Source organism: Diadema antillarum, unplaced genomic scaffold (genome assembly GCF_040938485.1).
Source record: "Diadema antillarum isolate AM-2024a unplaced genomic scaffold, OU_Dant_1.0 seq00001009_RagTag, whole genome shotgun sequence".
Classification (NCBI taxonomy): Eukaryota; Metazoa; Echinodermata; class Echinoidea; order Diadematoida; family Diadematidae; genus Diadema; species Diadema antillarum.
The window spans coordinates 368,215-392,699 of NW_027271845.1; the positions used below are offsets into that span (position 1 = coordinate 368,215).

Genomic DNA, 24,485 nt, shown 5'->3' on the forward strand with positions numbered 1-24,485 from the left:
ACGTATACGAAATTCGGTATATGGATGGACACGGACTAAAAAGCAAATAGCTGAATTATTCATAAACTTCTTATAAATGCACAAGGGATAGGTAAAAAGATAGACACAAGAGGAAAAGAGAGCATTGAAAGAAATAGTTTGTTTACATCCTATTTTGCCCTTTGTCATCCATGCCAAGTCCGTGCTTCTCTCAATGTTGTTGCTGCTGATTCGTACTTCTCTATTGGCGTGCCTCTACAAGCATTACTACTCCCCCTCCATAAGAAATACTGTTTTATTCCATCACCACTACTTTGTATGCTAAATCTATTATCACTGCTACTAGTACCACTTTGGCCTTTCGGTATCCGGTTCATGTGCGTTCATTGATACTACCAGTACCTGATCGTTCCGGCGTAGAGGGCAGCAATAAAAAGTCCTTGGATGCCTGGAATTCGACCAAACTCCTGGTTCACGAAGGTTATCAAGATCTGTTGGACAAAAAAGTGTATAGCAAGACTGAATGAAACATCATAACATACACACCTTCAGACACTACATACAGAAAATAAAAACCAATACGGAATACGATTGTATGGAAAAGCTAATATTTAGACTTGTAAGTTTTACGATGTACTGTATTTGGAACCCCAATTTTGTATCTTTTGGAAGCGTTGATTAGGCTTCGGACCAATTTAAAAATGTAAGGAAAAAAAAAAACAACAACCAACCAACCAAACAAACAAACCAAAATCTGATGTACCGACGATAATGACAGTAGTAAAGCCGCTATGAATACGATATCCGTATCTCTGAGATTCTGAGAAAATTTGTTGCTATGTTGTGTCAGTTTCTTCATAATGGAGGCGGTCCTCGAGATAATTCTATGATGTCACTTCTAAGCCCCTATTTTGGTCAGGGGTCCGGAACAAAACGTAAGACTATTATCTACAATATTATTTTGTGTACTGAAAATGAACTGATAGCTGCTTAGATAATTGACATAACGATAGATCCAGAGTAATGCAAATATATATATATATATATATATATATATATATATAAAACCAAAGCAAAACATATACGAATCTGCTGAGTATAAATCATGAATTATCATGGTGATTTATGTAGCAGTCAAAAGGAATGTAGCGTAATTTACCTGGTCACGTTTTGTATCCTCTGGCACACTCCTTCCCGATCCCGGGTCTATGGAAAGAAATTTTCCAAAAATATGAAAAAGAAAGAAAGATATATCTTCTTGTAACAGCAAAATGCATGAACTACAGAAGAGATGGGATGAGAAAGAACTAAAAATAAAGTTGCACATGTAATTTGCACAGAAAAAAACTAAATACCCGGTCGCATCCAAAAAACGAGAGAAAACAAACAAACAAACAAACAAACAAACAAACAAACGCGATAATCATAACGTAAGACAAGATGAGCAGGATCGCAAGAGGCAAGTGTACCTGAGGTAAACACAAACTATAGAAGCATGAGCAAAGACACATGAATTCAAAGTTGCATTGAAAGGAAAAATCTTGATAAAATAATGACGTTTAAAAACAAAACACAAAGTAGAACTCACAGTTATAGTAGGCATACATGACGAGTCCGCTGAATGATACTAGAGCCGTCATGAAGAACTCCCCAGGCAAGCCGTAGAGAAGAGACCTGGGAAGAGCAAGAGTCGATAGAAGACGTCATTTGTAAGATATATTTGAAAACTTCTATCACTTTGTGTGACGGGGCTAAAGCTATCATTACCGCTTTTGTCTTAGTCACCATTTCTACAATACCAGCCAGATCGTTTCCTGCATGCCATTGGAAAGTTGACTCTCTCCAAATAATATTCCCAGCACTTTCATCAAATCTCACCACCTGTACGGACACCAGGTGTCGGTATCACAATGTTTTGGGGTTTTTCTTTTTCAATTTTTGCAATACATGTATTGTAAATGTAATGTCCAACTTGTTACCAGAGCAACTGCAATTGCAATTCGTTATTGCACATATTATTACTATTATTATTATTATTATTATTATTATTATTATTATTATTATTATCATCATCATCGTCATTATTATTATTAGTAGTAGTATTGTTGCTATTATTATTATTATTATTATTATTATTATTATTATTATTATTATTATTATTATTAGTGTGTGACTTGTCCATTGGTAACTGTATAATCTGTCCATCGGTAACTTATAATCTGCAATCATTCGTCAAGTTCGAATCAGTGTATGTTCCAGAGTGGAAGTTATAATTCATTATAAGCCTACTTAGTACGTTTGTATGATAGATTACATTCACATACATGCACATGTAGGCCCCTACAATTCTATTTCAAACGACGGTGTGAAATTGAATGTCGTGACACAATGATACGATAACAGAACATAAAATGAAAACAGTACCATAAAAACGTATTCGCGGATGTTCGGCTGACGAAACAGAACATTGCAACTTTACTGAATGCACTATGAAGGATTATACTCCAGCAGTTTCATTTGAGTACTGAATGATTTATTCTGTGAGGCTGAGGTCGTCAAAAACAAACAAACAAACAAACAAAAAAGCAAACAAGCAAACAAACAAAAAAACACGTTCTTTGTAAATCCACACAAGTTTTGAATTCAAGATGATAAGATAGCCTAGTGTTTATTTCTGTTACAAACAGCTACATGTGAATTGTTCAAAAGCAAACAATGAACAGTGTCACGGGTACTCACCGCCGCGCGGCTTTGAGAGACTTGGCAGTGAGAAATCTCTGTACAGCAATCTGGTTCACCGACTGAGTCAACCCTTGGAATCCAGCACCAATGATGGCCCCCCAGAACGTCAGGCGGACAGTAGGATCCGGTGAAAACCTGAAAGAAACCATTACAAATTTACACCATTAATGTGTGATTTCGAAACCTTTTTTTAAACTGTCAAAATGTTAGAGTATTCATCAGATCAGATTCATCAGATTCATCTTTTATTGGTCTATGATGGGACATAGAAATTTTGTTCCTATTGACATTTGTACAATAATCAGGACAGTACATACATACACATCTCACATCACAATTACATATCTCAATGAAAGTTACAATGACCAAAAACAGCACTTTACAAATTTATTACACAATCATACATATACAATATGCATATGTTTATATTTACGTGAACCGCGGATCGATGGGGGGGGGGGGGGGGGGGGGTCTTGTTTTGTACATGTGTTTGCTTTTTCTTTTGCGTATGTGTGCAGGCCTGTTCATTCGTTTGTTCCTCTGTGATACACAATCTGAATAGTAAATAAATATTCGTTGAGCAGTTAGATGTACGTGTGGTAATCTAAATCAACCATAATTGGCACAATGTGCTCGGCATATAGGAAACTATACGAACAATTCATTTACAGATCGAAGTAATGCCCAATTCGATTGATTATAACTATATGAGCGAGTGCGAGTTCAGTGATGTAAAATAATATTTGAAATTGTAAATTATTGACATGATTGAGGTCATATACTGATGGGAAGATTTGAAATGATTCAATGTTTTATTCATGAGCTTTACTCTACAACAAAAACCACACGTTAGTTTGGCCCCTTAAAAGCGTTTTGTGCATTATTCATTGCCATCTAGGAAAAGATGACAAACTAAGAGATTAGGTGATCGCATGCCCTGTATCTTATTACATTGTGCTATAAACCACAATGGCATTATCATTATTAGTAAATGAGGTTCACACTGACTTTGGCGTTGTTTGTGGTTACGTGATATACGTGATATAAGATTCTTTTTGATCCAGTTTCAATACGAACTCGGATGTTTCAAACGGATGTGGTCGAATTTAAGTGGCAAAACATCTCCCCCCCCCCCTCCTCCTCTCTCCCTTTCTCTCTCACTCAACACAACTGAAATCGTTAGATATGGTGACTTCGCGATGTGGCAGTTAAGTCCGTAGATAAGAGAGATGATTATGTTTACAAGGGACACTGCTGGTGTTATGATTAGGTCTCAGAATTCAGATCAATCGGAAAATCAAGAAGAATGTGAGACAAAGTGCATTTCCTCGGAAGGTCGTGTTTTGATTCTGAGCTTGGGTCAGCAACGTTTAGTCAATTAACACTACACATTTCCTGCACTCACTGCCATGGTACTAGATTACACAAGCAGAAAAGTAGGGGTGTTGCCCGATGTAAGAAAGAAAGACAGAGAAAGCAAGCTCAACCCTATTCTAGCTGGGGGGGGGGGGGGGGTCAAATTGACACCCCCCCCCCCCTCGACGTTTCGCGCCAAGATTCCGCAACGCGCAAAGATTTTGCCGCGTTGTTTCACGACTTTTTTCATTGAAGTCTCCCGCAAATTTTGAGAACAAATTTGCGACGTCCGCGTACACCGTTCTGAAGTTACATAATGTTTTGCATACGCATGTCAACCCAAAAACAGCTCAAATTCATGATATCGTGTGTAAATCCAATGCAAATCGTGTTTTTAGGTTAAATTGATATGAATTAGATTATTTCAACTTTTAACCATTGAAATTAATCAATCCTAGTGTAGATAAGCCTGAAAAAGTGCCTGCAACAAATTTTGGCAAAAAAACAATAGAAAACAAAAGGTCGTAAAAACAATAAAATACATAAGAAATTAACAAAACAAAAACAAAAGAAATTTATTTAGATTGCGCTATTTTTTTGCATGAAAATTGTTTGATATGTCTTGAGGAATTCTGACACAAAAATTTAGCAATCGTTCCGTCTTTTTGATGGAGTTATAGGTGAAAATATAATTTCATGCACAAATTTGCATAATTAATTTATTGAAAATAGAAAGGAAATATTTTTCTATTGTATGACCATGTAATCTTGTAGTTGACATCCAGCTCTATCTTTAGGCAAAATTTCGCGGCTATCGCGCGATCGGTGGCCGAGATCTGAAGGGGGGGGGGGGGGGGGGGGGTCAAATTGACACCCCCCCCCCCCCCGTAAAAACTTGGTCTCAAATAGCCCAGTTAGAATAGGGTTAAGATCAAATTTTTTTTTGTTTTTTTTTTGTTTTTTTGTTGTTTTTTCTAGGTATACAACTCAGGTGCCAAAAAAAGTGAACAATTAACTCAGGGCCAAGTGTCATCAATGAATATGAGTCAAACCAAGTATGCAAAACACACAGCTATTCCATTTCCTGAAAATATCAAGCAATATTCTCCACCAAGTAATCTTATATGAACTCGCTGCGATCAATTGTAAACACACTGTTAATAGTTTTGTATCACCAGGAAAAAAAAAACAACAACAAAAACTTGCAACATAATCTTTTAAAGACACCCGTCAGTGATGTTATGTCAGAATATACGATCGTGCGGCGTTTAGTTAAAAACGCCAAACAAACGAACAAACAAAATAAGACAAACAGGAAGAGAGAGAGAGAGAGGGGGGGGGTGGGAGGGGAAGGGAGGGATTATCATGACGTGACCCACACAAAAAAGTTGAGGTGACCCTCTTCTCTGTTGAATTCCCACACGTGTTCGACGCCACCCGCCCTAATGGAACCGAGGATGACCACGGTGAGGAAAGAAACGACCAGCACGAAGAACTGGAACACGTCGGCCCAGATCACTCCCTTGATTCCTCCCTGAAATCAACCATGAAGTAAAAACATCTCTCAATATTAGATACAATCAACTTCTTGAAAGATCCGTTCACGATCGAGGATTTAATACTTTCAAAGTGTACACCTTTACATATCATGCAATGTTATTTGACTTTTTGAAACGTTTGGCCAAATCGCTCAATAAAGTTGTTGCACTTCCAATATTAAGTGGACGTTCTTTCTGACGACACTCGATTTCCTTTAAGCTAACGTAAATGTAAGCTCGAAGCGTACTCACTTAGCAGATAAAGGGATACCCTGGTTACTTGTTGAAAGATAAGTGGATAAGTGCAGATAACATCATAATTATTTTAATATGATATTCATTACATAGCTGTTTTTTTTTGTGTGTGTGTGTGTGTGTCATACTTACGAGTGCAGTGTAAATGGTACACACAGCCCCACTGATCATAATGGTGGCCCACATCGGAAGACGAGTGACTGTACAAGGAGAAACAAGCAGATGAATTACACCATGTAACATTTTCAAGTACATAAGCCTTACTGTGTTGCCGTTTCTTTCGCATTGTGTCACCATACATGTCTCAGCTCTCTACTGAAAGGCAATCACTGTCTTATTTGTTTTGACCTCAAGTGTAATGATGACTTCTGGCAAAATACAAGCAGGTACGGGTTGTTCATTGGACAAGCTCAATGTACACTGTTCTTTCTCGGGTTAGGAGCGTCTGTCAGAAGGATTTACTTCCTGGAATGAAATCTGAAGCACTCGATCCGTCTTGTGTTCGACACAGAGCTGATGTGTCAACTTGCGCTGTGAACAGTTGGATTACCCCCCCCCCCCCCCCCCCTCTCCCCCGCCCCCGCTGGTAATTCGATTCAGTATGATTGGATAAGTTCATGTATGGCTACATTAGATACGTTCATGATATATGGCTACATTGAAACAGGCGCTCATTGGAGGAAAATACTCTCAACAAGCATTTTCTTCAATGTGATATCACCACGTACATGTACTATAGTATTTGTCTCGTTGCATTTCATCCTGACTCATGTGTTTCGTTAGTCTCCGACATTCTAAGTCTTCCTGTCTTTCTTCATCAACTTTTTTTTTCTCTTTAAATTCCCCTCTAATTTAAATCTACTCTTGATTATGATATTGTACGGGAGGAATTTTTCAACGTTGCCACTGTATTGTTGTGGTATGTAGATTTTTGTGCTGTGTATTGTAATTTTCAACAGTTATTTCATAAGTGTTTTGTTAACCTGCCACTCGTTTTGTATGAAACGGAGGACTTGGTTTTGGTATATGTTTCATACACATTGTCTTGAACTTGAATAAAGTCATGACTTAACAAACAACAACACGAACTTTGTACATCCTGTTCCTGGAAGAACAAACATTTATTTCCGTGTCTGTTAACATATGATTATTGCTATGGACAGACACGTGTTCGTATCCGTATCCAGGCAATTACCACTCGAGGGCAATAACCTCCGGCTAAGTACTGGTTAGTGGTAAGATTAGAGCAAAGATTATAGGGTTAGGGTTAGGTTTAGGGTTGAGAGTATGGGTTAAGGATAGGGTTACATGTAGCTTCAGGATTATGATTAGGGTTAGGGCCAGAGAAAGGGTCCGAAGTAATTGCCCAGGAGGTAATTGTCCTAGACCCGATTGTATCATGTGTCGAAACAGGTGCTTGTTACATGTTGTACGGCTACGACATTGAAATGTGTTGTCCCGATTGTAACAATACATTTGTACCGATAATGAAAATTGCAAATATATTATCATCATCATTATCATGATTATGATTACAATCATCATTATCACAGTTTGTATTCTTTACATGGTCATTCAATTTGATCAGTTCCTCACTGTACAGCACTTTATTCACACTTAATACACACGCCCCTCTCTCATTACCTCACTGTGTAGACACGCCCCTTTCTCACTACCTCAACATTACCTCCTCTTGAAAATTACCTGCTTGGATGGCTAGAGCGGGTGCATACAAAACGATGGCTAGGTAGAAACTGGTATGAAGAATAAACATAGCCGTCCCGAAGATTCGAACTAGCAGACCAAAGCGCAGGTGTAAATACTGCAATATGGACAATCACGAAAGTTGATAAACAAGAGCATAATAATATTTCGACTTGAAAACTTTTGGTGATTTTGTAGTCTCTGTTATAGCGATACAGGCGATCAGAATAAAAAGCGACGGTGTCCTGAAAATATTTCCCGAGGGAATGTCATTTTCCCTTTTCATTCAAAATCACAGAGTAGTGTTTCTCTTTACTGAACAGGCACTGCACATTAGGCTAAAAAAAAAAGAGAAACAAAAAGATAGAAAGATTTATTCATTCTTATATAATCCTGTTCGTACATCTTATCGGAAAGACGTGATAAAGCATTCCGAATAAGTGGGTTTGAAGCAGGCAAGAGGTGAGTGAATGTTTATTCAAATCTTATACCAGGAAGGCTGTTGTTTAGGTAAACAGGACTGTATTTTGAAGGTACACCGGTACTACAAGCCGTGTAACAATGAACATGTATTTCATACCTGCCTCTTTTATTCATTACTTTCGCGTTTTGATAGTATATTTTATGAAGTTTACATTACGAGACAAATCTTGACTACAAATCCACACAATACAGTATGTAAAAAAAATACAATCGGATTTTTGCATTGATAATACCAACACGATTAAACAATCTAAATGTCACTTCATGGTCTTAAAATATAACATCTTAGCTCTATTTTGCAGAAAACCCCATTCAATTTGGTTAAGCGGTCACATGAAATGTGGATTGTTGTAAAGCATGTCATGAGTCTGATTCTTCCAAGTTTAGCACTTGGATGCTCTTGGAACTGCATATTAATGTGTAAACACAATAGACAGAACTTGGAGGGAAGGGATTTCTGAAATACTCTACAAAAAGCCTTATTTCTCTTTGACCACTGAAGCAAATTGAATGGGGTTTTCTGTAAGATGTGGGCAATGAGTTATAGCTTCATACCCTGAAATTGTGTTTGGATTGATTCACTATTTTTAAAGTTATCGTTGCGGAGGGTACCGTTGTAATTTTTGTTGGGACATTCGGTATATGTGCTGTTTATAACTTCAAGATTTCACATCTAAACATTATGGACATTTTCTACCAGCAGTTCCAAGTTTGCGGGGGGGGGGGGGGTGATAACTCATATTTGCCTTTTATGGTACATATGTACACGGTATCTACAGATTCCGTATTATGCTAACAGTAATCACATTACACTGTACAAACAGTGCGCAAAGATTTTAACAGAAACTGTGATAAACAATGTTGCAACATATAATACATTGAGAATGAAGATTTTTACCACGCAGAAATACTTACTGTGATATACTAGGTGTTTCAAAAAACATTTCCCACTTTTGATCTTTAATAGCTCAAAAACCATTCATCCGATAAAACTGTCATTGATATAAATGATAGCTGAATAGTGTACAATTTGGTTGAAGGTAATTTGAATGTGAAAGCATAAATCAGTTTCATTAAATCTAAGATTGATTTTGAAGTAAGGTTTCAGATATTGGTCAATTTTTAACCCTCTGTACAAAAATGAACTTTGCACAGGAACCAATGATGTGTATGTGAGTGTGTGCTGACAATGGCCCTGAACAATAGACATGCCTGAACCACCTGTTGACTAGGCGTCAGTCTTGTGCTCCCAGGCACATGAATGCTTAATCAATAATTCATGTGGATTGCCCTGGGCACTGCTAGTCTGGATTCATGCACGGTAAAGGGTAAACTGCATGCACATGGAAAGAGGAAGCACACGTTTCCATGTGCTTGCAAACACCACATTCCATTCCAGCTGGCAATCATTTTCAATTTTTGCTTCACATATCACTAAATTTGGGATGTAAATAAGCATAAATGATCTAAAGTTCCTCATTTTAATACAACTGTCTACTAATTAAATAGTCTGACAAAAAAGAAATCATTTTTGGTTAAGAGTTCAGCAGCATTTATCATTGGGGGATATGTTTCACACTAGATTTATTTAAGGCTCCATTCACACAAGTGTATACTCTAATTGATTTTCTTTGCTTCCTGTCACCATGTTTACGATAGAACAGAAGGTATTCATTGTAATTTCATTTTTCAGAAGTAGGGAGAGCACTGTCGAGACCCAACAACAGTATCGGCAGGCATTTGACTTTTACACGCGGATACTGCCAGAGGCTGAATAAAGACTAGTTGTGATAGTGGAATTTCTCATGAATAAATAATGAAGCATTCAAACCCTAACCATTGTTTAGGACCATTGTCAGGGTGTTAACCACACACTCCCATACACACCCATTGACCCCTGTGCAAAGTGAAATTTTGTACAGAGGGTTGAAAATAGAGCAAAATCTGGAACCTAACTGTGAAATTAATCATGGATTTCATGAAACTGATTTATGTTTTCATATTCAAACTCCCTCCAACCAAATTGTACACTATTCAGCTATTACTCATATCAATGACAGTGTTATCTGATATATAGTTTATGAATTATTAAGAATCAAAAGTGGGAAATGTTTTTTGAAACACCTAGTACAATACACAGTCAAAGACAAACGCACACAACCAACCAAACATTCAAACTCATACAACACACATGTGTAATTTCATTTAATTATGTCTGTTCAATGACTTATGGACAACATCTTGAAACAGAACATTTTTCTCACACAACGCCACAAAACGCGTCATGTTGCTTCTTCACATGATAGTAAAGGCAAACATATCACTTCAGAAAAGAAAAGGGCTGAGTGAATGATATATCAGCTTTTGAGATCCTTCACGCCTGTCAATATGCGATTTCTGATGGCAATTATTGACTTTGAGTCTGCTCTCATGTGTGACATTGTCTACACGCTCATCTAGTAAATACCACTCCAACGTCTCTATCGGGGGAAAATACACTGTTAATATACGACACTACTGAACTGCATAACAAACACACACAGACACTATAGCATGCATTCATACACAATTATCCACATACATCGTTCAGTCACGTAAAAAGCTCTTCTAAGGGGTAAGCAAATTCAAACTATACTGCTGCGAAATATCATCAATGGCTTGTCAAAGGTGGAAAATACTCAGATATTGATAGAGACAAGTACAACTGGACATTGTTATGCAGTAGCATGTGTGCATGGTGCATTCTGACGAAACCATCTTAGAATGAGACGAGGTAAAAAAAAAATCAAACCAATGCCCTTTGCCGCCGTCATGAGGCCCACAAAAGGACGAAATGATCAACCTGGCTGATATAACTTTGGTCTATTTCCTTCATCATTGTTGCTATATTTTTTACTTCCAAATAAAAACATTGGAAAGAGATATTTGCCTGTCAAGATTGCTTGCGGAATTGCTAGGTCGCTGCACACTAAATTTGATATGATTCTACCCTTTGCCCTGAAAGCTTTGGAATGCCGACTTTGGTAAATCTTAATACCAGCCGGCGCGTGATTCCTGTGCTTCCTTTCCTCGCTGTATAGACATCTAACCGTCCGAGAGGTGTAAGTGTAACGTCTATAGACATTCTACCTCTAGACATTCAACCATCCCAAAATGAATAGAGGGTCAGTCTCTCAGCCCGAACACAGTCTTTGTATAGTCGAGAAGGGGGGGGGGGGGTGTCATCAGGACGTATTTTCTTTTTAACTTGATTAAAACAGTGCAACACAGCAAAAAACAAAGAGTGAAGGTACAACGAACTAACAAGCGTGAAGGAAACTATTTTTTTTTAAAGATAAAAATGATGAAAAAAAAAAGGTGTAAATCTTGTTGTCTCTCAACACCAGTTGGCTTAGTGGGAGCCCAAAGAAGATGCCCGAATATCGCTTGAATTCTTTGGGTGTTGTTCCTGAAACGTACTTGCTATAATGTATAATCTTATCAATGGTCCCAATGAGGACATTCCCCCTCTTTATGTGTTATGCCACTGGACAGGGACGGGGATGCTCACGAGTGGCAGGCTAATGGTGGGCGAATATATTGCGCGACATTACGGCATGTGTTTGGAGGAAGGGTGATCTGGTGTCTCACCTCCCTGGTAACATAGAGTTACTCCTTGTAATTCATCCTCTACGTCAGGGAATACATTTGCCAACCGGACACGACGGCTTCTGCATGACCTGCTTTTCAAGCACACAGAAAGTTATACTATAGTCAAACACGCAGGTTGCATAAAAGTGCATGCTTGGGAAACATCGGGGTCTATATGCACGATATCGGTCTTAAAAACCGGAGAGAAGTCGCCATAGAAGGCCGTGGGATGAAAGTCAGCATTTCATCGACTTCCTGTTTTTTATACTGCAGTTGCAATCAGTCCTAGCCTGATTAGAAAATACATGATGGGAAAATCGACACGTGGTAATAGCATGACAAGCATATCAACGAGAATCTAAAACTGTCACATTTCAAACACGCAGTACACAATTACAGATATCAACTTGATCGTTAAAGTTCGTCCATTTGCCTGAAATACAGTAAAAAGTTCTTGTACAAGCCCCTCCCACTTTTCAGTTTATTTCAGTTGAAGTCGACAGATCAAACTTATAATTATTATGCGTTCTTTTTCTTTTTCCAATACTGCGCAGAACCTCCTTGGAGTATACTCGCACAACTGATGAAAGGCTTTCATTAATACAGTCTCGGCGTGTGAACAAAAAAAAAAAGGTGTTTACGGTCCATGTACAAGATTAAAAATTTAATGCCTGGAAATATGACTAGTTGCCAAAGTCAACGTCTCTTATTTTCTCCAGGAAGATGTTGACTAAACGTGAGCTGATGGCACTTTGGGGCAAGGAGTTCCACAGAGGGATGTGTCTGGGGTAAAAAGTGCCCCTCAACTAACAGCATTAAATGAATCGTATGGTTTTGGTTGAGACCTATCTTCAGATTTCTAACAGTTTTTGGTGAGATAGTGAAAAACCTATTACGAAATGTAAAAGAGCATGTAATACAAAGAGGGATTCAACGTTTACTTGATGAAAGTTGGTTTTGAAATGGCTGAGATATCCAAAACAGAGCAATCCTATTAAAAGGTGGGACCCACCTTTTATTAGGATGGCTTTGTTTTACTTTGTTTTTGGATGTCTCGGCCATTCCAAAACCGATTTTCATCTAACAACTTTGAATTCCTCTTAGAATGGCATGCTCTGTATTATTTCATAAGTGGTTTTTGGGTATCTCGTAATAAGTTATAAGTCCACTCCTCATCTCCACCAACACTATACCATCCCTTTAATGTAAAGCATGTGCGTCTGCCGGGTTCAGCCATGAGAAGGAAACATTGCAATACGAAAGAAATGCTTCCGTAGCTGCTGTTGGGCTTAGGTAATTCGTCATGAAAATGAATTCAGTGGAGTGATGCATTATCAACTTCAACTTTCTCTACAAATAAAGAGGTCATCTGTTCTGATTTGTTTTTACGATAGTTTGCAATGACCGCACCAGGCAATTCCAAAATATCAGCTTCCAAAACTTAGATCCACAGCAATACGATTCCTTTGAGTGATATCGCATAAATTGTCATGCGCCAGATACTGATCGCACAACATCCTTCACAGCGAAAGAAGTATTTGAACAACACGAGGAGCGATTAACGGTAAAGTTTCAACCATTTAGTCTTAACGAGGATCTCTCTGGGGGAACACATCAGCTACGATAGCAATGCCACGCAAAAGGTGTGAAACAGATGGCATCTGCACAGATGGACCGGAAGAAGTGACACGGTCGCATGGCAACATGGGTGAGACCCAAGTTTGGACAGACTTGAGTTTTACATGACGCCTGCAAACAAAATGTGAAGGTCGTGGAATCTGTATTCCTGTAAACAGGGGAGAAGTGCGACATGATCCATGGGTGTGTGTGTTTTGTCACAAATGTACACACTAGTAGTTATGTACACGTACATGTATGATGTACTGTATGCCTGGCTGTTTTAATGTGTATGTACACAGGTTGACCAGATTAATGGAGAACATTCTATGTGGTATAGATATAGTACATACAGGCTGACCAGATAAGTGGAGAATTTTCTAGGTGGTATACAATGTAGCTATACAGTACATGCATGTAACAGGAAATACATTATAGCTCACTCAATCTAGAATGATTTCACCCATTCCAGAAAGTTCTGGGAAGTGCTAACATATTTGGCTGAGTGAGGCACTGTCCCTGTAGCCCAATGTGATTGGTAGTTAATTTTGGTAATGATGTTTTGTACATAGTTAGGCAGTGAGTCATCCAGGTTTCCTGGAACTTGGACTGGCTAGTAGGTTGGAGAGAGTTATAGAATGTGCTAGAAGGGGGTGAATGGATAGTATATAAGCCAGAGAAATTCTGCAGTAGGCAGAGTACCCAACACCTCTGCTCTGAGAGTTACGTCACTTCTGGCTCTGAAGCGACTTGTTATAGTCAGTCCTGTGTTACCTGCTGACCTGTTATGTTTGTGGAGATACTTGGCCTGGGAGACATTTTGCCTGCAGAGAATTAATGTGCCTTCATTGGACTCCATATTTTTAATGTCAACGGACATTGCTACGGCAAAGCTGTGACGGGCTGGATTCCTAGGTGGACAATATTAAGTGAATCATCATTCAACGCATCAACTGGATGTGGTCGTCACAACATTTGGACTCTGCACGTTTCGCCGTGGACGTATATCGTGGATTTTACCCCAGATCTATACCGTGGACTATCGTAACCTGTGCCTCTGGAGTTACGTCAGAGGAATCATTCATCGGTGCATCGCGGATCATTCGTTTGTGCATCGAGCATCGTATTTGGACATTTCCAGGGATATTGCATGTAATGCGTACGTAAGTGATTCCATTACTGACTTATATTTGTTTTTTATTGATCATTATTGTACTGATGTGAAACCGATTACCAGTCTGTACCTACAATATCACTGTTAATAAACCGCCTGAACATCAGTTGATTGTTTCTTTTGTGCGATCATTCTCGGAGTGATTTTGGTCGTAACAAAATTGGGGGCTTGTCCGGGAAATTGAATTTAAAGCCAAAACTTAGAATTTGGAACGTTCCGGAAGCCAGAATATTGGTACAGACAAAATACCAGTTGAGTTGATTGTTCACTTGTATATTGTGTGTAATACATTGTGACAATGTCAATCAGTACAATGGATGTTCAGGCATTTGTTCAGAGGACAGATTTGTCCCTCAAAGATTTGCAAAGGTTACGCAAATGTGATTTGACTGCTGTTGCACAGCATTTAAATGTGGATGTTCCACAAGGTGCAAGAAAGGCAGAGATTCTTGACTTAGTAGCTGGTCACATGGAGCTCAAAGAAGAAATTGACACTCCAGATCAAGCTCAAATTTCAGATCAAACACGGCTTGAGCTAGCTAGATTGGAAATGGAGAAAGAGAAGATGAGATTGGAAAGAGAGAGGGAGAAAGAACAAAAAGAACTGGAAATGAAGAAACTTGAAATGGAACAGAAGAAATTTGAAATGGAACAGAAGAAATTTGAAGTGGAGCAACAAGTGAAATTGCGTGAGATGGAATTGACTCATGCACAGACTGTTGGAAATCGTGAAAGGGCTCCCCCTGAATTCGATTTGGCCAAGAACATTCGATTGGTGCCAAAATTTGAAGAAAACAGGGTTGATGCATACTTTGTGTCATTTGAGAAGGTGGCTAACAGTTTGAACTGGCCACAGGAATTTTGGCCCTTGCTCCTTCAAAGTGTGTTTGTCGGCAAAGCAGCCGATGTGTACTCATCTCTCTCTGAAGAGCAATCACGTGACTATGCTACAGTCAAGAAGGCAGTGTTGAATGCCTATGAGTTGGTGCCAGAGGCATACAGACACAAGTTCAGAAATTCGTACCGCAGACCAGGCCAGACACATGTTGAGTTTGCTCGTGAAAAAGAAATGATGTTTGATAGGTGGTACAGGTCCCTGAAAGTGGATCAGGATTTTGATAACCTACGTGAGGTTGTTCTCTTGGAAGAATTCAAAAAGAGTGTTGCTTTCAGTGTGAGGTCACATTTGGATGATCACAAAGTGACAAGTTTGCATAAAGCAGCCTTGATGGCTGATGAGTATGAGCTGACCCACAGAAATGACAACAGACCACCTTTCAGGAATTTCTCTGGAAATAAGAGAGACAAAAATCAGTCGAGCAGTCCAAAGAATGCTGGTTCTGAAAAAGGCACGAGTTCTGAAACTTCATCGACACCAAAGCCTCAATCTGACAAAGGGTCCGGTACAAGTGCAAATGTCATTAAATGTTTTCACTGTAACAAGACAGGGCATGTAAAGTCACAGTGTTGGAAGTTGCAAAACAAAACAAAGAAGGACTTGGGATTTGTCATGTCAAAAAGTGTCCTACCCGAAAACAGTGTCCCGTTCAGTGAAACACAGGCCATTGAAAGTCAGTCTCCCAAATTCAAAGATAGGCTGAAGCAGGTGGATGAGAGCTATCGTAGCTTTTTGTTTGATGGTGAGGTGACCCCATGTACCTCTGGTGAGGCAGGTAAGCCAGTGGTCATCCTGCGGGATACGGGGGCCTCTCAGTCATTGATGGTGGATGGTGGTATGACTTTTCCACCAGATAGTGCAGTGAATGCAAAAGTCTTGATTCAGACTGTTGATGGCAGTTATATGTCAGTGCCACTGTATAGAGTGGATTTGAAGTGTGACCTAGTTTCTGGTCCTGTCACTGTTGGAGTTGTTCCTGAGTTGCCCATGGCAGGCATTGACTTTTTGTTGGGGAATGACTTGGCTGGGGACAAGGTGGCTGCGTCTCCAGTTGTTTCGGAGAAACCAGTGGTGGTTGCTGAAACTGAGCAGTTGCAGGAGGAATTTCCTGGGATTTTCCCAGATTGTGTTGTGACTAGGTCTCAGGCTCGTAGAGCTGTTCAAGATGATGCAGATTCTGTTGATGTGGAGGAGAATTCCGGTGTTTGGTTGGCAGAAACCTTTTTCAAGGATTTGAATGATGGGGTTGCTGTATTAGGCTCCGAGGCTAACAGCGATGGGCTGTTTAGCAAGTCTTCCTTGGTTGAAGCACAGCAGGCAGACTCTGAGTTGAAAGGCTTGTCTCAGACGGCGTGTTCTGAGGCTGAGGCTGAAAAGGTCCCTGAGTGCTATTATGTCAAAGATGGCATTTTGATGAGGAAGTGGAGACCTCCCCATAGGCCAGCTGATGAGGATTGGACGGTGGTCCGTCAAGTTGTTGTCCCTCCTAGTTACCGCGGTGAGATCTTGAGGATTGCTCACGAGTTACCTGTTGGCGGCCATTTAGGCATCAGAAAGACAAAGGATCGGATCATGAGGCATTTCTATTGGCCAGGGTTGAATGTGGATGTGGCTGAGTTTTGCAAGACTTGTCACACATGTCAGGTGGCTGGTAAACCACAGCATTCAGTGAAGCCGGCGCCATTGATTCCGATACCTGCGTTTGAAGAACCATTCAGTCGGGTTCTAGTTGACTGTGTTGGACCTTTGCCTAGGACTAGGTCAGGTCACAAGTACCTCTTGACAATCATGGATATGTCTACACGGTTTCCAGAGGCTATCCCATTGCGAAATATCACTGCTAAGATTGTGGTAGATGCTCTAGTGCAGTTTTTCACTAGGTATGGGTTGCCCAAGGAAGTGCAGTCTGACCAAGGGTCAAATTTCATGTCAGGCATATTTCAAGAGGTGATGTATCGTTTGGGTGTGAAGCAGCTGAAGTCGTCAGCTTATCATCCCCAATCCCAAGGTGCGTTGGAGCGCTACCACCAGACCCTAAAGACAATGATTAGGGCGTTCTGTGAGGAGTATCCCGAGGATTGGGATAAGGGCATCCCTTTCCTACTGTTCGCAACGAGGGACTCCCCAAATGAGTCGACGGGTTTCAGCCCATTTGAGTTGGTGTACGGTCATGAAGTTAGAGGCCCACTGAAGCTCATCAAAGAGAAATTTATGATTGAGGATGATGAGGTCCACCTACTTGACTACGTGTCAAAGTTTCGTGAAAGGCTTTCAAAGGCTTGTGAGGTAGCTAGGGAACACTTGAAAGTGTCACAAGACTCTATGAAGAGAAAGGCAGACAAAAATGCCAAAGCCCGAACTTTCAACCCAGGTGACAAAGTTCTTGTACTGCTGCCCATACAAGGTGAACCACTGAAAGCCAAGTTCAGTGGCCCATACAGTGTCAAAAAGAAACTCAATGATGTGAACTATGTGATCAGTACGCCAGACAGACGAAAAGATCAGAGGGTGTGTCACATAAACATGCTGAAAGAGTACTATGAGAGAAAGGCTAGTCAGCCGGTAGGCGTAGCTCAGGTGGTAGTAGAAGAAGTAGATGAAGAGGGAGAAGCTCAAGATGAGAATGGAAGTGAGCCCTCTAGTGCCAGGTTGTCTAACTCAGAGATGTTAAGGAAAGTAGATGAGGCACTGAACTACCTACCTGATAATTAGAGGAAAGATGTGACTAGTCTGTTACATGAGTACAAAGAACTGTGTAAAGACAAACCAGGCTGCACCCCTCTGGCTGTACATGATGTTGATGTAGGAGATGCTGACCCTATCAAGCAAAACCCTTACAGGTTAAACCCGAGCAAACTGCAAAAAGTAAGGGAAGAGGTTCAATACATGCTAGACAATGACATAATAGAACCGAGTAAAAGCAGTTGGAGCTCCCCAATCGTCATGGTGCCCAAGCCGGATGGGTCTCAAAGATTCTGTATAGATTACAGAAAGGTGAATGCCGTGACGAAAACAGACTCTTTCCCCATTCCCAGACTAGAAGACTGCATTGACAGGGTCGGAAATTCTGCATATGTCAGTAAAATAGACCTTCTAAAGGGATACTGGCAGGTGCCCTTGACCGACAAAGCCAGAGAGATTTCTGCCTTTGCTACACCAGATGGCTTGTTCCAATGCAAAGTAATGCCATTCGGCATGAAAAATGCACCAGCCACCTTCCAACGGCTGACAAACCAAATCATTGCCGGACTTGACCACTGTGTAGTATACATTGATGACATCCTTGTGTATAGTGACACGTGGGAGGAGCACATTACACACTTGCGGCAACTTTTTGATCGACTCAGGGAGGCCGGATTGGTGATTAATCTGGCAAAGAGTGAATTTGCAAAGGCCAAAGTGGTGTATCTCGGGCATGTAGTCGGTCAGGGACAAGTATTGCCAAGAGAAGCCAAGGTAGAGGCTATACTAGGCTTTCCCATCCCCCAATCCAAGAAGGAGTTGCTCAGATTTCTGGGCATGGCTGGTTTCTACAGGAAATTTGTACCAAATTTCAGCACTGTAGTCACCCCCCTAACAAACCTGCTGAAGGGCAAGGCAAAGTACACCTGGACTGATGAGTGTCAAAGAGCCTTCGAGAAACTAAAGGCAGTCCTTGCTAATGAGCCTGTTTTGGCAGCTCCTGACTTCGCAAAGCCATTCAAGGTGGCAATAGATGCTAGCGATGTGGGAGTGGGAGCGGTTTTGCTCCAAGAAGATGAAGAAGGCACTGAACGACCAGTTAGCTACTTCTCCAAAAAATTGAACACATACCAGAAGAAGTACTCCACAATTGAGAAGGAGGCTCTCAGTCTCATCCTTGCCCTCCAGCAATACGAAGTGTACTTGACAAATAGCAAAGGGGAGATCACAGTCTATACTGACCACAACCCCTTGGTCTTTTTAGACCGGTTCAAAATGAAGAACAACAGATTGTTCAGATGGAGCATGATGACGCAGCCATATGCACTCAAAATCAAACATGTGGCAGGCAAAAACAATGTAATTGCCGACGCTCTGTCAAGAGTGTAACATGAAGAGAGTATCAAAGGTGAAAAGTTTTCACCGCATATTATTTCCAGTGTATGTGTTTAGCATATTCATTAATGTGTGCAAAACAGTTTGATATGATTATATAAGCTCCGAGAATCCAAGCAATATCATTGTAAATAGTATCCATGAAAAGAGAACATGGAATTAATACAGCTATCCATAAGGCATGTGATAGTATGTGATTATTGTTGCTTGACTTGGACTTTACTTCACATTCGTTGCAAATAACAATGAGAAATTGTGAAGGTAAAAGAAACCCTTGCTACAGCAAGGCTTTCTTTTTCCCATGGGGGATGGTGTCACAAATGTACACACTAGTAGTTATGTACACGTACATGTATGATGTACTGTATGCCTGGCTGTTTTAATGTGTATGTACACAGGTTGACCAGATTAATGGAGAACATTCTATGTGGTATAGATATAGTACATACAGGCTGACCAGATAAGTGGAGAATTTTCTAGGTGGTATACAATGTAGCTATACAGTACATGCATGTAACAGGAAATACATTATAGCTCACTCAATCTAGAATGATTTCACCCATTCCAGAAAGTTCTGGGAAGTGCTAACATATTTGGCTGAGTGAGGCACTGTCCCTGTAGCCCAATGTGATTGGTAGTTAATTTTGGTAATGATGTTTTGTACATAGTTAGGCAGTGAGTCATCCAGGTTTCCTGGAACTTGGACTGGCTAGTAGGTTGGAGAGAGTTATAGAATGTGCTAGAAGGGGGTGAATGGATAGTATATAAGCCAGAGAAATTCTGCAGTAGGCAGAGTACCCAACACCTCTGCTCTGAGAGTTACGTCACTTCTGGCTCTGAAGCGACTTGTTATAGTCAGTCCTGTGTTACCTGCTGACCTGTTATGTTTGTGGAGATACTTGGCCTGGGAGACATTTTGCCTGCAGAGAATTAATGTGCCTTCATTGGACTCCATATTTTTAATGTCAACGGACATTGCTACGGCAAAGCTGTGACGGGCTGGATTCCTAGGTGGACAATATTAAGTGAATCATCATTCAACGCATCAACTGGATGTGGTCGTCACAACATTTGGACTCTGCACGTTTCGCCGTGGACGTATATCGTGGATTTTACCCCAGATCTATACCGTGGACTATCGTAACCTGTGCCTCTGGAGTTACGTCAGAGGAATCATTCATCGGTGCATCGCGGATCATTCGTTTGTGCATCGAGCATCGTATTTGGACATTTCCAGGGATATTGCATGTAATGCGTACGTAAGTGATTCCATTACTGACTTATATTTGTTTTTTATTGATCATTATTGTACTGATGTGAAACCGATTACCAGTCTGTACCTACAATATCACTGTTAATAAACCGCCTGAACATCAGTTGATTGTTTCTTTTGTGCGATCATTCTCGGAGTGATTTTGGTCGTAACAGTTTTGTTTTTAATTTTGGTTGTTGTTTTTTTTTTGCGTTTGTTTGTTTTGTTTTGTGTATTTCGTGGATTTGTTGCTTTATATTTTTTATGTGATTTTTTTTTTTTTTGGGGGGGGGGGGGAGGTAGGGATGAGTGCTGCTTGACAAGCTGCAATAAAGTTTAGTTCATTCGTGTCTGCACCCCCCCCCCCCCATCTCGATACTGTAGAATATGACGCAGTTGTTTGGACCCAGTACATACTAAACACTCCCTGCTGCGATTTGGCCGTGGGAGCATACCATGTGTTCATTTCGCGTACGTAATCGACTCCTGATTGCGTGACATCATTATGAAAAACTAGGTTTTGGCACATGCTCTTATTTCACTCCGTGACAAACAATTTATGATGTAATGAAGTTTGGGTAGTTTACTAGGGGGTAAATATCGTTTACAAGGACAACGTTACAGCACCATAATGTAAGGTTTGAGACTGTTTGACAGATTTCTACACGTTACTCATATAGAGGGGTCCTACTCGTGATGATGAAGAAGAACGTAAGGTATGACAACATGCTTGTCATCGGCGTCTTGGCTGCCTGATAGTGTTTGTTATTGTTATTTTCAACTCTACAAACGTCGAGAAAAACTGCCTTATAGCGACTGTTCAGAGAAAAACTTAAATGACCGTGGAATAGAATCATCACAGAGTGCAGCAACTATTTCATTCTTCTGCCAAAAAGAAAAAAGAACCTCAAGTCAATACCTCTCTGATTTAATCAATAACTACAGAATGAAATTGCGAACGAGAGTGGGTAGAAATTTTATCATAGAGATCATACTCCAGTCAGTATGTTGCGAATCATTGTCCTATGAAAGTATGTAGAGAAATAAAAGCAATTTCTCATTTTTATTTAGATTCCTGATATATCCGGTTGTAATGGCTCTGTAGTCAGCAATGCACAATCAAATACATTTTTCTTATGTATCTTTACACTGATTCAGGTACATTATTGATCGGTAAAGGTGAGGAGATAGTGTTCTCATCAGTTAATCTGAAGTGATAATCAGGTGAGCATATTCTCCCGGACGGTAACGCCATGCAAACTTGCTTTGCAGCACGCGTAGTTATCGTGTTCCATTGCATCTCCAGCAAATTAAATATCGCTCCTTTTTTTCCGAGCTACCAAACCCCGTCCCAACCCACAAACTACACACAGCTAACAGATACTCACGATGACAAGCGTCCGTTACATATCATACCGTGACATATTATACTGTGGACATCATTCTAGTAATTATCTCCGTTATCTATCATTGCGTCATCTCATTTCACTAAGGCCTGTTCATGTATACGAATTTCTATCGAGATGTGAGGATCTGTTGAAATCAAAGGTAATCAGTTAGAACTGACTCATTCAGTAAGACAACGTTCATAAAAAATGTTGACAATTCACTCAGTAGTTCAAAGAAAAAGAAAAAGAAAACATCTCCAAAGCTTTTGATAAATCCGAGAAGCCAATTTTTGTTTCTTTCAGTTTTCTCCCCAACACTCGTTTGGCAGGAGTAAACATCTTATTATGTATTGATCGTAAAACCCAACTTTAATCAGCTGTGTAGAGTGTTTCGCTGCCAATATTTTCATAATCAATAGCATCAATCGAACATCCTCCATATTGCATTTTCAGCTGCAGTCGTCGACATGTTTGCTAAAGTGTGTGCAACGTTCGCAATGATCTCATGATTTGTGACATTGCCATAGATCTGGTTTTGCGGAATTATGACTAAAAAACCAAAATACATTTTAGTCGACTGTTCTGCGTGACGTCTACATTTTAGTCGACTGTTCTGCGTGACGTCGCTTTAAAGGGAAGGTACAGTATTGGTGGAGATGAGAATTGGGCTTTTAACTTTTTGCGAGATACCAAGAAAACACTTATGATATAGTACAGAGCATACCACTTTAAGAGGAATTCAAAGTTTATTTGATGAAAATCGGGTTTGGAATGCCTGAAACATCCAAAAACAAAGTATAACAAAGTGATCGTAATAAAGTGTGGGTCCCACACTTTATTAGCATCGCTCTTTTTGGATATCTCAGCAATTTCAAAACCAATTTTCATCAAATAAACGTTGAATTCCTCATAGAATAACATGCTCTTTCATATTTCACAAGAGGTTTCTCATTATTTCACAGAAAAATGTTAGAAACCTGAAATTAGGTCTCAACCAAAACTGTACGATCCCTTTAACAACATAATCTATCTATCTATCTATCTATCTATCTATTTATCTATCTATACATACATACATATATACAAAACGTTCAGGTAGTAGTGGGATCACCATATATACAATATGAGATAAAAACCTTCATGCCATTTTAGGTTTTTATCACATATATCATATAGTGATCCCACTACTACCTGAATGTTTAATGTAAAACGACAAAACCTGAACAGTGTGAAATATTTCGTTGTAAAATACCCACCCAATCAAACGAGAAATGACTAGGATGAAACGCATGAAAACATACGACAGAGGCATGAATATATTATTAAAGGGGCACAACCCTGATTGTCGATGAACTACTCACTATGTGGTCGTGCTTAACTCTCAATCATTTCCGCCGTAGTTATTTGTTTTTCATCACATCGATCTTGTTGTCTCTCTTTACTCAGCTGCAGCTCCGTGTCAACTGTTAGAGCAGTCTTTTTGTTTTTAATTTCTAATTCGGGCTAAATGATTTTGTCTTCTATTCTCCGTTTGCTTTGTAGGCTAGTATTTTCTCCATTCAAGGCTTTCACTGTCATATTTACTGCGTAAATTGAATTGTGATTGGTTGCACCTGTCTGCATAGGCCAACATTGATTGTAGTATTACTCCTATAAGCTGTCTTGCATGATAAATATCATAGAAACAGACACAACACTTAAGCGTTTTGATATTAAGTGTTCGATTAATCGATCGATCAACCACGAACAGTCGTGTTTCCATCATGTTCTCTACCACCGCTTTCCCCTTTCTTCTCACCTGATAGGCACTAACCAGCCCCAGGCCGTAGTAGACTGGGACGAAGACGAAAATGGGGACGGAGACCCTGATGATGAAGCTGAATGAGACCAGCCAGTACTGGATACCGTTTTGGTAGATCTCAGCCGGATGACCCAACAGTGTGATCGCCGACAGGAATGAGACTACTGTCGATAGTGCAATCGGAAGACTGGACATGCTGCGATCGGCCAACAGGAACCTATGTGAAAAAATAAAAGAAAGATCAAAGGTTTCCTTTTTCTACCAATAATGGACTAAGCAGCCCTCCCTGTGATTTCCGAAATCAATTGATACTGGACGTATTTGTGTATATGACAGTAACATGCACAATGCCTAAACTGATGAAGACGTCGTTAATGGAACATTGCGATTCTTGTGTTAGTGCGATTTGTCTTACAGACTACACAGTTCTACAATTACCGTAGCTGTAATTCATCTGGGTCTATATATACACTGTACTATAAAATGATAAAATGGAACATAAAAGTTCTTTCTGCTTGATTTCGGTTGAGTCTCAACTCCCAGCATGCAATGTTATCATGTTACAAAATGTTGTTACTCTGAAATAGAGTT

General features: G+C 39.9%; 1 protein-coding gene across 1 annotated transcript in view; it reads right to left on the reverse strand.

Moving 5' to 3' along the window:
* The window catches only part of LOC139742610 (sodium-dependent multivitamin transporter-like), a 32,292-nt gene extending 8,185 nt beyond the window's left edge, over positions 1-24,107 (reverse strand). Inside the window, exons 1-8 of the mRNA XM_071653135.1 lie at positions 23,892-24,107; positions 7,575-7,692; positions 6,003-6,070; positions 5,457-5,611; positions 2,719-2,856; positions 1,568-1,653; positions 1,139-1,185; positions 382-470 (exon numbers count right to left, since the gene is read on the reverse strand). Coding sequence (XP_071509236.1) covers positions 382-470; positions 1,139-1,185; positions 1,568-1,653; positions 2,719-2,856; positions 5,457-5,611; positions 6,003-6,070; positions 7,575-7,692; positions 23,892-24,089 — 899 coding nt within the window. The 5' untranslated portion in view covers positions 24,090-24,107. The remainder of the gene's footprint in view (positions 1-381; positions 471-1,138; positions 1,186-1,567; positions 1,654-2,718; positions 2,857-5,456; positions 5,612-6,002; positions 6,071-7,574; positions 7,693-23,891) is intronic.
* Positions 24,108-24,485: the final 378 nt, after the last annotated feature.